This window comes from Globicephala melas, chromosome 8 (genome assembly GCF_963455315.2).
Source record: "Globicephala melas chromosome 8, mGloMel1.2, whole genome shotgun sequence".
Lineage (NCBI taxonomy): Eukaryota > Metazoa > Chordata > Mammalia > Artiodactyla > Delphinidae > Globicephala > Globicephala melas.
The window spans coordinates 78,023,506-78,037,533 of NC_083321.1; the positions used below are offsets into that span (position 1 = coordinate 78,023,506).

The window sequence follows — 14,028 nt, forward strand, 5'->3', positions numbered from 1 at the left end:
CTTATCAATTTGCCTCAGTGTATTAGGTAAGAAAAAAATGACCGGTGTCTAACTGAAGCGTGCATTGTGTTGATTCTGATTTTGTGTAAAACTGACCATATAGGAATTTTCCATTTGGATTAAAATTCTGAATCCAAAACTAAGAAACAGTTCAGAAGCATAATTATTTTCAACAAATTCTAAATTTCCCTTAGAATTGAAGGCCATGGGAAGAATACGTAACCTGAGTTCTGATTTAGTCCTTAAGATCCGGTTACCAGCTGCTCTCGGTCATCTTCATTCCTTAGGAAAGACTAGACTTTTCTATTTAGCAACCAATCCAGGAACTAGATTTCAGCACACTAACCACATCTTCCTTCTCTGTATCATACTTGTACGCTTTGGGTCCTGAAAAGAAGTAAATGTAGCCTAAAAGAGACAAAGTTGAAATTATGATTACTGAAAATGACTTGCAAATTTATAAATGGGATTGTCTTGTAGTTGTAACTTTCTTGAGGTAGCACCAAATGGGGACTGAGAACGTGTCAGGTGGCAGTTAGCTAATCCTCGTCACAGCTCTCTCGGAGCCCTAGAACTTGACACCCCTAACATGTTGATCATCTCTCATCTCTCTTCTCATGCCAGAGGTGGTTTTTGCTTCTACTCAGGCTGTTCCCCTCCAGGAAATCCAGCCCCCACTGTTTTCTTTCCCTAATCAAACCTCTAGCCATTCTTTAAAACCCAGCTGAAGTCCCACCATGAGATCTACAGCACCTGATGCCTGTTTTGATCTTTTCTTCCTCAGATCACCTCTTGCAATTATTGTGAAGACTACCACACAATTCAATACTAAATTATAAGTTGTCTTGTTTTCTAGTAATTTCATCTGTGTTGGATAGAGGGTCATTTTCCAAAGAGAATAACCATTCCACAAGTGCAGAGACCATATCAAACTGTATTTGCATTTCTGAACAGTGTCCAGCTCTGTGCTATGTACTCAAGAAGAATGTTTTGACCGATTCAAAAGATCCAATTAAACTTATTCAACCCACTTCAGTTCAATTCAACTTTCCCAGCTATGTGTTAAATTTCAGGAGTTGGGTGATGGTGTGGGGAAAGCCCCTGGGAAGGCTGAGAGTATGTGCATTTTAAAGATGAAAAAGGTAATTTTGACTGGATGGCCTTTATGATGTAGCTGACTAATGCACTGAAGGTATACTTTTAAAACTTTCCATTTGTAAAGAGAGAACCATAATGACAGACTTTTTATACTCTTTCTGGTGGTTAATCTTTTTAGCTAAATTTATAAGGGACTCAGGGACAAAAAAATAAGAACCAAGGACTCCCATTTGGAAATCCATCTTCTTCTATGTTACAGCAGAGACCAGATTTCTTGTTACAATTTCTACAAAGAAACTTTACAGTGGAAACACTCACCATTTAACTCCATAGCAGCATCTATTTGGCCATTAACTCCTGAAAATTCTTCTTCAGTATTCTTTGGATAGTCTTTTTCCATTTTCCTTTTTCGTTCATCATAGCTGGAAGAAATATTATTTCATAAATAATATAAACAAGAAGTACTTATCGATTGTAGAAGACACTGCGCTATCAGGCATATTTAGCCAGGGCTGATTTATGATTTACTTTAGATCTCTCTCTGTCTCTCTGTCTTTCACACACACACACACACACACACACACACACACACACACACACACACACATTCTGCCATTTCTCTCCCAGTTTCCAGAGATTCTGGGAACACTAGTTTGGGAGTCATTTGCTGTAAACATTCTATTGTTAAAAAATTTGCCAGATATATTGTTTAGAAATAGTTATATTGTTTAGAATTATAGGATCATATTTCTATAATTAAAAAAATACTACCTTTCAATGGGAACTCTGCATATATTTTTAGTGCTTTATTTACTGTTGCAATTTCTGTCTCTCTTTTGTTCTCTATGTATGAATTTCTTGGCTTACCAAACAGTTAAAAACCCTTCACAGAGGCTTTCATTAATGAGCTTCTTACTGTGTACCCATAGAGGAGGGATTGAACAAATAATGCACAGTGAATGAATAAATACATGTGTGAATGCTCAATAGATAAAGACAAGAAATGAGAAAATCTGGAATAATGGAGACTGCCTTTTAAATTGTTTTAATTGAATTAAATTTTTTTGTTTCCTAGAAAGATTATACAACTGACCAAAGAGTAGATTAGGTTTTTTTTTTTCTGAATCCACAACTGCCGTGCAATGATAACTCTGAAGATTGGTTAATACCTCTCTTTGTGATCTAAATTACCCCTTGTAGAAAAGACTGTGACTTGTATGAATCAGTATGACTTGTATGAGTTCAGCATGTAGGCAGGGCAGACTCTTTTCCCTTCAAGAAGTTTTCATTTAAAGTATGAGAAAGTCCCTTCTTCATTAGCGTAGAGCTCCCAACGCGGACATTCCCAAGGTGGACACGCCGCTGCTTTCCCACCCAAAGGTCAATTTCTCCTGTGTCTGGGCCACTGAGAGTTTCCTGCAGCAGCAGATCACATCCACCTTCTCCTGAAATGTGCCTTTCTTGTAACTATGACTGCACAGGCCAGGGGACAGATCTCTCATGATACTGAGCAGATCAAACGTTGGGAAAGAAGTATTCAGGCTGAAACTGACTAGTGGACTGAGGTGCTTTATGGGGTGTTGCGGATAGGAGTGGAAGCTAAATCCTAGAAGTATCAATAGGAGTCCAAACTCCCTTTCCAGGAGAGCTATTAGAATCTTCCAAGTAGGCCAAGGGGAAAACCAAGTTATATGAGTTACTGTAAGCACAAATAAACATGGAAGCCATTTACCATATTTTGTTGTCATCAGAAGTGCCAATAAAGAGTGGGGACAGGACACCTGTATGGTATTAGAAGCAGTGGTTGCAAGGTATCAGGACTGTAATGAGGGAAAGACTGGAGAGAAAGAACAGCCAGGCATATTGCCTCTCCCATGGCTTAGACTTCTTTTGTTCTGAAATCTAGAGTCAGACACTCAAAGTACAGGTTGTTTACATATTAATCTCTGTTCACTAGGTTTTCTTCTCTCAATTCCCTGAGGCAGTTGTACTGGGAAAATGGATGCTTTGAGTGAAGGGAGTGAGGAAGATAATTCCAAAGCTTAAAATATTTGGGGAGAGGGATGCAAAAGGAAGAACAAAGAAGTGACCAAGAGACATTTGGTGTCTGTGGATATAGAGGGAAATGTGGTGGGGGGATGCCAGAGAACATGACATTTTGAATTCTTTGCTTAATGTTGACCCCTAAGCTCAGGGAAAACGGTGAAAAGCCTTTCATGTCTTTATCCTCTTTTGTCTGCTCTGAATAGAGGATTAGAAGCTGAGCTATTATAATTAGAGCTATGCCTTACCTTTGTGTTCATTAAACATTTATGAGTGATTTTGATAACTTAATCACCATTTATATTGTTTTATGGCAAAAGGTGTTCTCAGTTCCAAACAAGTGACTGACTAAAGAATATCTATAGGGAAACCTATTACAAGTTGGGATCTGCTTGTATATTTAAATTGGATTGAGAAATCTGGAAAGTATGAAAGGAGAGAGTAAAGATCTTTTCTGAGACTAGAAATACTGTTTAAATAATATAGGAATAAGTTTTAAAGAGAAAATGATGACTATTAATCCAATAGAAAAATCTGAAAAAGAAATCTTTCTCTTTTTATCTGTCTGTTTAGTTTGCTAAGGTGGGTGATGGTGACATCTAAAATCTTATATTATATATATATATATATATGTTCAGAGGATAATGGAGGTAATAATATTATATGTAAATAAAATTTCAAAAGAAATTTTAGAGATGCAATGTCTGGCTGAGAATTTTAATTTTCAATTGCATTTATAAAAACGTAGGCAAAAATTTTGGCAAAACTATGAAATCATTTTTTTTCCTCCATCCCTTCTACCACTTATGTATTTAATAGTCCCTCTCCCTTTCTGCCAACCCCCTCTCTGCCCTCTTGCCTCTTATCCTATAACTGCTTTCCAAAGAGTATTACTCTCAATAAAATCTATCTCAAAGTATCAGTCTGACACATAAGTCACCATTTTAAGATTAGCTGATAACATGTATATTTCATTTGGACCTTTTACGTAGTCACTGTGTAGATGGGCCTACATAATTAACATAGGGTTACCTACTTTTCATTTTACCAAGTAAGAACATTACCATCAACCCTCAAAATAAAAATTACCACCTATTTCCATTATCATTTCAGAAAGAAAAGAAACTTTAATACTAAAAAAGGCAGAAAGGACATAATCTCAGAATAAAAGATGGTTCTTGCCAATAATACTGACCCAGATCACACCCCCCTGTGTTTATTATATTGTGCTATTTTTATTTTTCTGTGGACTGCTGAAAACTTTGTGATGATCTAGCCCTTGGTTTTTGGACAGATATTTGAGGATTTCTGTTATAGAGCAAAGAGTGTATAGTCAGATGGTTCTGGGTTTGAGTTCTGACTCTGTTACCTGCTGGCTCTGATCAGGGGAAAGTGTTCTGAGCTCTGAACCCTGGTTTCCTTATCTGCAATACAGTAGTCATGAGAATGAGAGAAATCACACACACACAAACACACACACACACACACACACACACACACACACACACACACACACACGTGCCTGGTACATGTTAACGTCAAGGTCTGGCCCAAGCTATAAGACTTTGTAGTTTATTTTGGCCCCAAGAACCAATAACTGACTGGCTAGTATGACATTTAGTGGATGTTGCGATTTGGTCTGGGATCCTAAGTCACCAAAGAGTTTAGTCTTTACCTAATTTTTTAAACACACTTCATTAAGATAACATGCAATAGTAGGCAAGGTTGAGAAGAGGAGAAAGGAGAGCTAGAGAATGTTGGAGGTAGTCCAGAGACCTCAGCAGAAAGGGGTTAGGAGGTCTACTAGTATGTTGAGGATTTGGCTGAGGGTAAAAGAAAATAAAATTATATGACAGGATGAGAATTATGGGCATGGGTATTTTAATTGACAGTAAATAAATAAATCAGTGGTGAAGAGAATAAAAGGTGACTACGTATGGTAGATGGGATGGATCTCTGTATTTGGATTCAGAGGGCATAAAATATATCCTCAGATGGACTATTTTTAGCTGTGTGACCTTGATCTAATCACTTAATCTCTTAGATGCAATATTTTCAACTATGAAATCGAGATAGCAATACCTACTTCTCAAGACTGTTGAGAAGGCAGATGGGAAAATGAGAGAATATGAGAAAATACTCAGTGTGATTCCTAACACATAATAAACCATCAATATTTGAATACTAAGAAAATATTTATTGTAAATATACTAGAAACCTGCTAAAATCGTTGCATATGTTTTCTCATTACTGAGGTCTTTTTTGTGAAATCTAAATATCAGCTAAAAATGATTGACCAGTAACTATGTTTATGTCCTTTAAGGGTATTTGTTTAATCATTTAATATTGATCAATGGGTATAGATATTAACTAAATCATTACTGACAGCGACACTTTACTAGTGATATTGCCATAGATATCTGATGTGGTTTTTCATATATATTATCTTACTCTCTACCTTTGTAATCTAAGAATTTGGGGACTATATTGGTAAAGTACTTGCATATTGTTTAACTGTGTGCTCAGACCTTAGATTTGTTAGGAATTTCTGGTGTTTTCATTGTGATGATTTCTAACTTATGTCAGTGGTAAAACTTAACTCCATTCTGCCTTCTTTGAATTACTGAATAGGCAGTTCAGTCTGCTAAAAGATGCTTAAAGAAAATGTGAGAAAGGATGGCAAAAAGAGGAATTTATTGGTAAGTATTTATGGTATATGTTTCAGGAAGTTTCTTCAAGGAGACCTTTCTAGTGAAATCTAGTGGAATTTCTAGTGGAATCCCCTTTGAAGTTAATAATCCACTCCTAGCCAGGAATCACATGGCTTTCACGGAGGAAGGGACCTTTGTGATCTCACTAGAGAGGGCAGCCAGGAGAGTGGTCAGGAATGAAGAGAATGGAGAAGAGTAAGAAGCTGCCATGTACCATCCTAGATAAGGGTCAGGAACCAGGTCCCCATGAGGAAAGTGACTGTGAGAAAATTCTGAAACAAAGAATTAATAACAATGTTGAAATGTATTGATGGTCTCAATTACTATCTTACTGTATGATGAAATGCAAATTTATATCTCCAGCCTGAATTCTCTGAATTCAAGACCTGTATTTCCAACTGCCTTCCAGACATATCCATTCATCGGTCTCACTAGCATTTCAAACTACATATGTACAAACTGGAATTCCTGTTTACTCTTTAATTTTGCTTTACTTCTTAATTTTATTCTTTCCCTATTGAATGGCCTTAGCTTCCTTGTAAAAAATCAACTGAGCATAAATATATGGGTTTATTTCTGGACTGTCAATTTTATTCCATTTACCTATATGTCTATTCTCATGTTAGTTTCACATTGTCATGATTACTTTTGCTTTCTAGTAAATTTTGAGATTGAGAAGTCTGAGCTCTCCAACTTTGTTCTTCTTTTTCAAAATATTTTGGCTATTCTGGGTCTTATGAGTTTCCATATAGATTTTAAGATCACTTTGTCAGTTTCCCTGAAGAAACCAGTGATATTCTGATAGCGATTGTATTGAGTCTGCAGATCAATTTTGGGAGAAACTGCCATCTTAAAAACATGAAGCCTGACCCATGAACATAAGATATCTTTCCACTTAGATCTCGTTTAATTTCTTCCAACAATGTTTTGTAGTTTTCATATTACAAGTTTTCTACTTGTTCTGTTAAAATTTATTTCTTAGTATGTTTTTCTTCTTGATGCTATTGTAAGTGGAATTGTTTTCTTAATTTTATTTTTGCATTGTTCATTGAAGTGTACAGAAATACAATAGATTTTTTCATTTTGAACACATACTCTGCAAATTTGATGAACTCATTTATTAGTTATAACAGTTTTTTTTTCTTTTGAGGATTCTTTAGGCTTTTCTATGTAAAAGATTATACGACATACAGATAAAGATAATTTTACTTTCTTTCCAATCTTTTCTATCATTAATTTTTTATAGCATTCATTCTTGCTTAATTGCCCCACTAGAACCTCCAGTAAAATGTTGAATAGAAGTGGTGAGAATGGAAATTTTTGTCTTGTTCCTGATATTAGGGGGAAAGCATCCAATCATTCACCACTGAGTATGATATCAGCTGTGGGTTTTCATAGATGCCTTGTATTAGACTGAAAAATTCCCTTCTATTCCTAGTTTGTTGAATGTTTTTATCATGCAGTGGTGTTTGATTTTGTCAAATGCTTTTTCTACATCTATTGAGATGATCATATGGTTTTTAATTTTTTTATTCTATTGGTATGGTGTATTATATTAATTGATTTTCAGATGTTAAACCAACCTTGCATTCCTGGGAAAAAAAGTTTCCCCTTGGTAATTCTTTTTATATGTTTCTGGATTTGGTTTGCTAGTGCTTTTGGAGGGTTTTTGCATCCACATTCACAATATATTGGTCTGAAGTTTTATTTTCTTGTGATGCCTTTGTTTGGTTTCCATAGAAGGGCAATGCTGGCCTCATACAATAAGTTGGGAAGTATTCCTTCCTCTTCTATTTTTTGGAGGAGTTTGTGAAAAATTGGCAATAGTTCTTTAAATGTTTTGGTAGAATTCACCAGTGAAACATGTAGGCCTAGGTTTTTCTTTGTGGATAATTTTTTAAATTATGAATTAAATCTCTTCACTGGTTATAGGTGTATTCAAGCTGTCTATTTCTTCCTGACTCAGTTTCATCACTTTGTATCTTTCTAGGAATTTGTCTGTTTCATCCAAATTTTCTAATTGATTGGCACATAATTGTTCATTCCTTTATAACCTATTTATTTCTGTAAGGTTTGTAGTAATGTTCCCTCTTTCATTTCTGATTTTAGTAATTTTGGTCTTTTTTTTACTAGGTCAATTTAGTGAGCAGTTTGTCAATTTTCTTGACCTTTTCAAAGAACCAAATTTAGTTTTGCTGATTTTCTCAAATTGTTTATATATTCTCTACTTCATTCATTTTCACTGTAATCTTTATTATTTCCTTTTTTCCTCCTTATTTTAGGATTAATTTGCTGTTTTTTCCAGTGTCTTAAGTGGGAAGTTAGGTCATTGATTTGAGTTTTTTCTTCTTTTTAAACATGGGTATTTACAGCTAGAAATTTCCCTTTGAGCACTGCTTTAACTTCATCAATAAGTTCTCATATGTTGTATTTTAATTTTCATTCACCTTTACGTATTTTCTAATTTCTCTTGTGATTTCTTCTTGTCCCATTTGTTGTTGAAGAGCATGAAGTATAATTTCCACTTATTTGTAAATTTTCCAGTTTTCCTTCTGGTATTGATTTCTAGCTTTATTCCAATGTGATCAGAGAAGGTATTTTGTATGATTTTAATGGTTTTAAATTTACTGAGGCTTGTGTTTTGGTCTAACATGTCATCTGTACCGGACAATGTTCTACATGCACCTGAGCAGTATGTGTAGTCTTCTTTTGTTGAGTGAAGTGTTCCATAGATATCTGTTAGGTCTAGTTGGCTTATAATGCTGTTCATGTCTTCCTTTCCTAATTGCTCTTGTTGTCCAGTCGTTCTGTCCATTACTGAAAGTGAAGTATTGAAGTCTCCAACTATGATTATTTCAGTTGTGGTTTTCTCCCTGCATTTTTGTCAGTATTTTTGCTTCATCCATTTTGGGGCCCTGCTGTTAGGTTGTCTTATATTCCTGGTAGAGTAACCCTTCTATCACTATAAATTATCTCTCTCTATTCCTAGTAATACTTTTAATTTTAAAAGTATTATTTTATTATGTTTTGTTGCCTGGTATTAGCATAGTCACCCTGGCTATCTTATGGTCATTGTTTGCATGATGCATATTTTTTCCATCCTTTTACTTTCAGTCTATTTGTATCTTTGAGTACACAGTGACATCTTGTTTTTTTATCCAGTCTGACAACCTTTACAATTTGATTAGATTGTTTAATCTATTCACATTTAATATTATTGATATAATTAGATTTATATCTGCCATTTTGCTTTTATTTTCTACAGGTCTCATATTTTTTTTAGTTCCTTTTTTCCTCCTTAATGCTTTCTTTTGCTTTACTGAAGAATTTCCAGTGTACCATTTAAATTTCTTTTATGAGGTTTTTACTTCATTTAATAAAGTTATTTCCTTAGTGGTTGCTATAGAGCATACCATATATATTTTTTAACTTAACATAATCTGCTTCAAATTTTATATATAAATGTATATTTTATTTCTATATGTTATAAGCCCAGCCATACAATTATATATATATATATATACACACACACACAGCTTTATACAGTTAATTTTAATTAATTTAAAAATCAGTTAAGAGAACAAATACACATTTATACTATCTTTTATAATTACATAATTACACTTACTGGTACTCTTTTTTTATGTGGATTCAAAATTTCAAATAACTGTCTGGGGTTACTTGCTGAAGCCTGAAGAATTTTCTTTAGTACTTCTTGTAAGGAAGATGCTAACGACAAATTCTCTGTTTTTGTTTATCTGGGAATGTCTTTATTTTGCCTTCATTTTTGAAAGATAGCTTTGTGCAATATAGGATTCTTGGTTGAGAGTTTTTTCTTTAAGCACTCTGAAGATGCTTCCCACTACTTTCTGGCCTAACTGGTTTGACTGACTTCCAGTCTTGTCCCCCTCTAATCCAGTCACACTGCTGCCAGAGTGATATTTTAATAACACAAATCTTAATGGGTTACTTCCTTGTTTAAGACATTTAGAGATATCCCTCTTTTCTATAAATTAACACTGATCTCCCTAGAAAGGCATAGGCCCTCCATGATCTCCATCCTTGGACCAAATCTCTCATTCTAGCCCACGTTCTAATCATACTGAACTGCTTGAGGTTTTCCTCCTATACACAGGCTTTTTTATGCATCAGTGCTTTTGCTTCAACTGCTCTCTCTGCCTGGAAGCGCCCTTCCCCTCCTGTTTGGGAAACTCCTACTCAACTCTCAAGATGAAGCTCAGTCACTGCTTCCTCTAAGAACTCTTTCTTGACAATTTTGCTAGAATTGTCCATTTCCTCTTTGTTTTGCCCCACTAATCCTTGTGCAGTCTTTTACGAGGCCACCTGGATTGCTCTTAATTACTTATCTATACATTTACCCTCAACTGTAAGACTTGTTGAGGGCATTAATAACACCCAATATGAACTGAGTACTTACTATAGGACAGGCATTTCACATTTTCTCATTCATTTCCACAACTCAATGAAGTAGTTACTATTTCTGCCTCCATCTGCCTCCATAAACTAAAACAGAAAGGTAATCCAGGTTGCCAGATGACTGCTGTTGGAGTTGACATTAGCACTCTCTTACTCTTGTCTACACGCTTATAAACAGCAAACTTTGTGCCTTCTCATGTGTCAAGGTCCTAGTACAGATCCTGACATGTAATCATGCCCAGTATATGTATGTTGAATGTGGTAGTTTGGCAATACATTAAAAAAAAAAAGATTAAAAAACCAAGATTTTGAACTCCACCCATCTTTTAAATTTTTATTACTTATTATTTATTTCTCTATGGTGACTAACTATAAAATCCTTAAATAAACAGATCCAGTTCCAGTATTCTTGGGGTATCTAGGAAGGAAAGAATTTAGAAGACTGTATCCTATTTTGCATCAATCATGCCTCCATATATGTAGAAAGAGTGATTTGGGAGTGGAAAAGGGCTGGAACCTGTAGATTTGTAAGTCACTTTACACAAAATTTAGAAAACACTGACCATGTCAAAGAATGATGGAGTTGATAGCGCCTCCCCGTCCCCCCGCCCCCACCCCCAGCCAGTTCTCAGGAACTACTTGGTGTAATCACTGCAAGGGAGAACATCTATTGGGAGAAATTAACCATAGGTAGTGGAAGTAATGTAAAGAAAAAAACTGGCTGGATCATTTAGGCCTTCTAGGAAAAGAAAAGGAAGGAATGAAAGCAAACAAATGTATGGGGAAGTAGCCCTTGTTAGTAAAGTTTAACCAGTATGTCATTTGGTAATGTAGCATGTGATGGCATCAGCATGGCAGAACCCCCTTTTGGATTTCACTTTGTAGTTCTGTGAGCTGCTCCTCTGTAAGTTACTATCAATATTACACTGACATGTGGGTTCTTACTCTTACAGCCTGAATCAACCTAGCCCCAAGCCAACACTCAAACCTCAGTGGAGGAATTCTTCAGTAGTTTTCTCATGCCATTTCATTCACTAAAACGGGTCCCCAGCCCTAGGGGTTCATGGAGAATTTCCCTGACAACCTGCACATCCAGAGACTTTTCTTCCCTTGGCACATTACTTGTGTCACAGACTGAACTAGCATGAGGACCAAAGAAGAACCTGAGGAATGACTAAGGAAAATAAATCCTAACACAATGTCAATGGGTGTCAATAGTAAAATTATTCGTCTGTAACTTGAGGCTTCTGTATTTTTTGAGTGTGTCCATGTGCTTTACCTATAGAACTTCATTGCCTCCTTTGCTTTTTCCTTCCAGCCCTCTTTCTTCCTATTTAGAATAGGATGTAATGGCTGAGGCGCCATTGACCACCTTGAATCCTGTGGCCACTATGAGAGTGGAAGCTACCTGTTAATACTAGAGCAAAATGCCAGAAGGAACTTGGGTCCCTAATGGCCATGGACCCACCTTACCAGCTCTAAATCTGATAAACTTCAGACATTTTACATATATGAGAAAGAAAGACCCTTATGTGTTTAAGTCACAGTTATTACTAGGTCTCTCTTACTAGCAGCTGAACATAATTTCTAACCAATATAGGCTTTACAAGACAATAAGATGTCATACTCATGCGTGAAATGTGTGGAATTCAGGGGGATTTGTTAATAAAGATGATATGTTAGCTTTTCCTGAACTTTTTTTTTTTTTTTGCGGTACACGGGCCTCTCACTGTTGTGGCCTCTCCCGTTGTGGAGCACAGGCTCCGGACGCACAGGCTCAGCGGCCATGGCTCACGGGCCCAGCCGCTCCGCAGCATGTGGGATCTTCCCGGACTGGGGCACGAACCCGTGTCCCCTGCATCGGCAGGCGGACTGTCAACCACTGCGCCACCAGGGAAGCCCTTTCCTGAACTTTTGAGGTTATTTGAAAATAACCTTTTCAAGGTTATTTGTCTTATTCCTTAGTATGTAAACCGGTGTCTGTGTTGGAGAGTATGAAGTAGGAGACTCCGATTGCTGAAATGACTGTCTCTGCCTTGCCAAAAGCAGAGATTTCAGTGCAATTTCAGGGCCCTTCAGTATTGAAAAAGGAAATCCCCTTGACCAGCTCTTTGACTGGATTGCTATTTATAGGAATACTGAAGTTTAAGCAATCATTTGTTAATTATCACAACTTTTAAAGCAATTATTTGCTAATTACCATATAAGTTCCTACTGTTACTGAACAGTCACTCTTTTTGAGCACCTATTATATGTCAGGCACTGTGCTAGGTATGTACATGTATTATATCACTTAATACTCTCAATAACCTGGGGAGATTAATATCAAAAGTGCCTACTGCAGTTTCTTTTCCTTTCCAGCAAAAGGAGCTCTTTAATATTTGTATTAGTGCCCTAGGCCAACTTTTTAATGAATTTGTTTTATCTAGATTACTAAAGACTTTTCCTTAATAGACATTCACAGAGGTTCAGTTGGAAAGGTTCAAAATTATTTCCTCAGGGGGATAAGGCATCGTTAAAATCAGGGACCCTCCCCTCCCCATCCCTAAATTTATGGAGTATTATAAACCTCTCACCAGGCCCCTTGTGTTAGCCATTAAGCCTCAGTCCTGCCTGGTTGGAGGTCCATGCTTTACTGCGGGTGCTGGTGGGTGGAAGATTAGTCCAAAGACCAGGTGATGAATGGAGAATGGAAATAGTAAGAGAGTGGATAATCCCCCCAAGGAGAATCGGGCTATGAACAGGCTTTGACAAAGAACCAAATAATCATAACTCATACTCTCACACACTTGCTCATACACGCATCTCTGGATGCCATTCTCTGAAAACCTAAAATGGGAGTTGGATTTCTCAATATCTATCTTCCTGTATGTCAACACGGTGATTACAGCCACCTTACCTTAAAGAAAGACTTTGGAGAGTATGCCCAGCAGATATTAGGGACTTAATAAAGGAATAACTATTGCTATTTCATAAAGGAAGTTCTGAAAGAAAATTAGTTGGCTTAGTGGTTTAAACATTGGACTGGAAGTGACAACTCATGACAGCAAGTAATACTTTGAGCAATGCTACCAGGGCTTTCAGTGGCCCAAAAAAGTCAGCAGGGTCCACATTTTGACATTCATTTTTATGAAATAAATTTTTCTTTTCATGAAGAATATCTGTGCTTCAGTTATATTACTTTCTCAGCTCTAAATTGAAGAAGATGACAGATATATTTATAAATTTATTTTATGCCACAGAAATGGTTATTAAAATAGATAATAGAAAATAGAATGAAAACCCTTGGACCAAAGCTGGGTCCTCTGCCAACCAGACCCTAACAGGGACCTAAAGTGTTTAGCACAGTCACCTGTTTAGAGTCTGTTTTGGTTTCTTTCTTATAGTTCAGAAAAACAAGCAATGCTAAAGTGAGAACTGTGAATAAAGAAGGAGCAGAGGCAGCGCTTGACAAAGAGCTGCACTCAGTTCTCTAACATGAGTCAATTAAAGTGGTAAGATGAGGCAGGAGAGATGAGGTGTGACCCTGTGTGCAGTGATTGGATCTGCTTACAATAACCTCCTGCAAGACGGGCATGGAAATGATATGTAATCCTCCTTGGATAAGAAGAATCTTCATGTTCTGGGTTAAAGGACTTAGCAATAAGGCCTTTGCCTTTCAGTAAAAATTTCCTTCAAGGAGCCCCATAGTCATGACCACATTCATTTTGCACAAAATCACAGACTATGCTGGAATGCA

The 14,028-nt window shown here is 36.5% G+C and overlaps 1 protein-coding gene across 1 annotated transcript in view; it reads right to left on the minus strand.

Moving 5' to 3' along the window:
* Positions 1-307: 307 nt before the first annotated feature.
* MMP20 (matrix metallopeptidase 20) overlaps positions 308-14,028 on the minus strand; it is a 49,963-nt gene continuing 36,242 nt past the window's right edge. Inside the window, exons 9-10 of the mRNA XM_030835550.2 lie at positions 1,417-1,520; positions 308-408 (exon numbers count right to left, since the gene is read on the minus strand). Coding sequence (XP_030691410.1) covers positions 308-408; positions 1,417-1,520 — 205 coding nt within the window. The remainder of the gene's footprint in view (positions 409-1,416; positions 1,521-14,028) is intronic.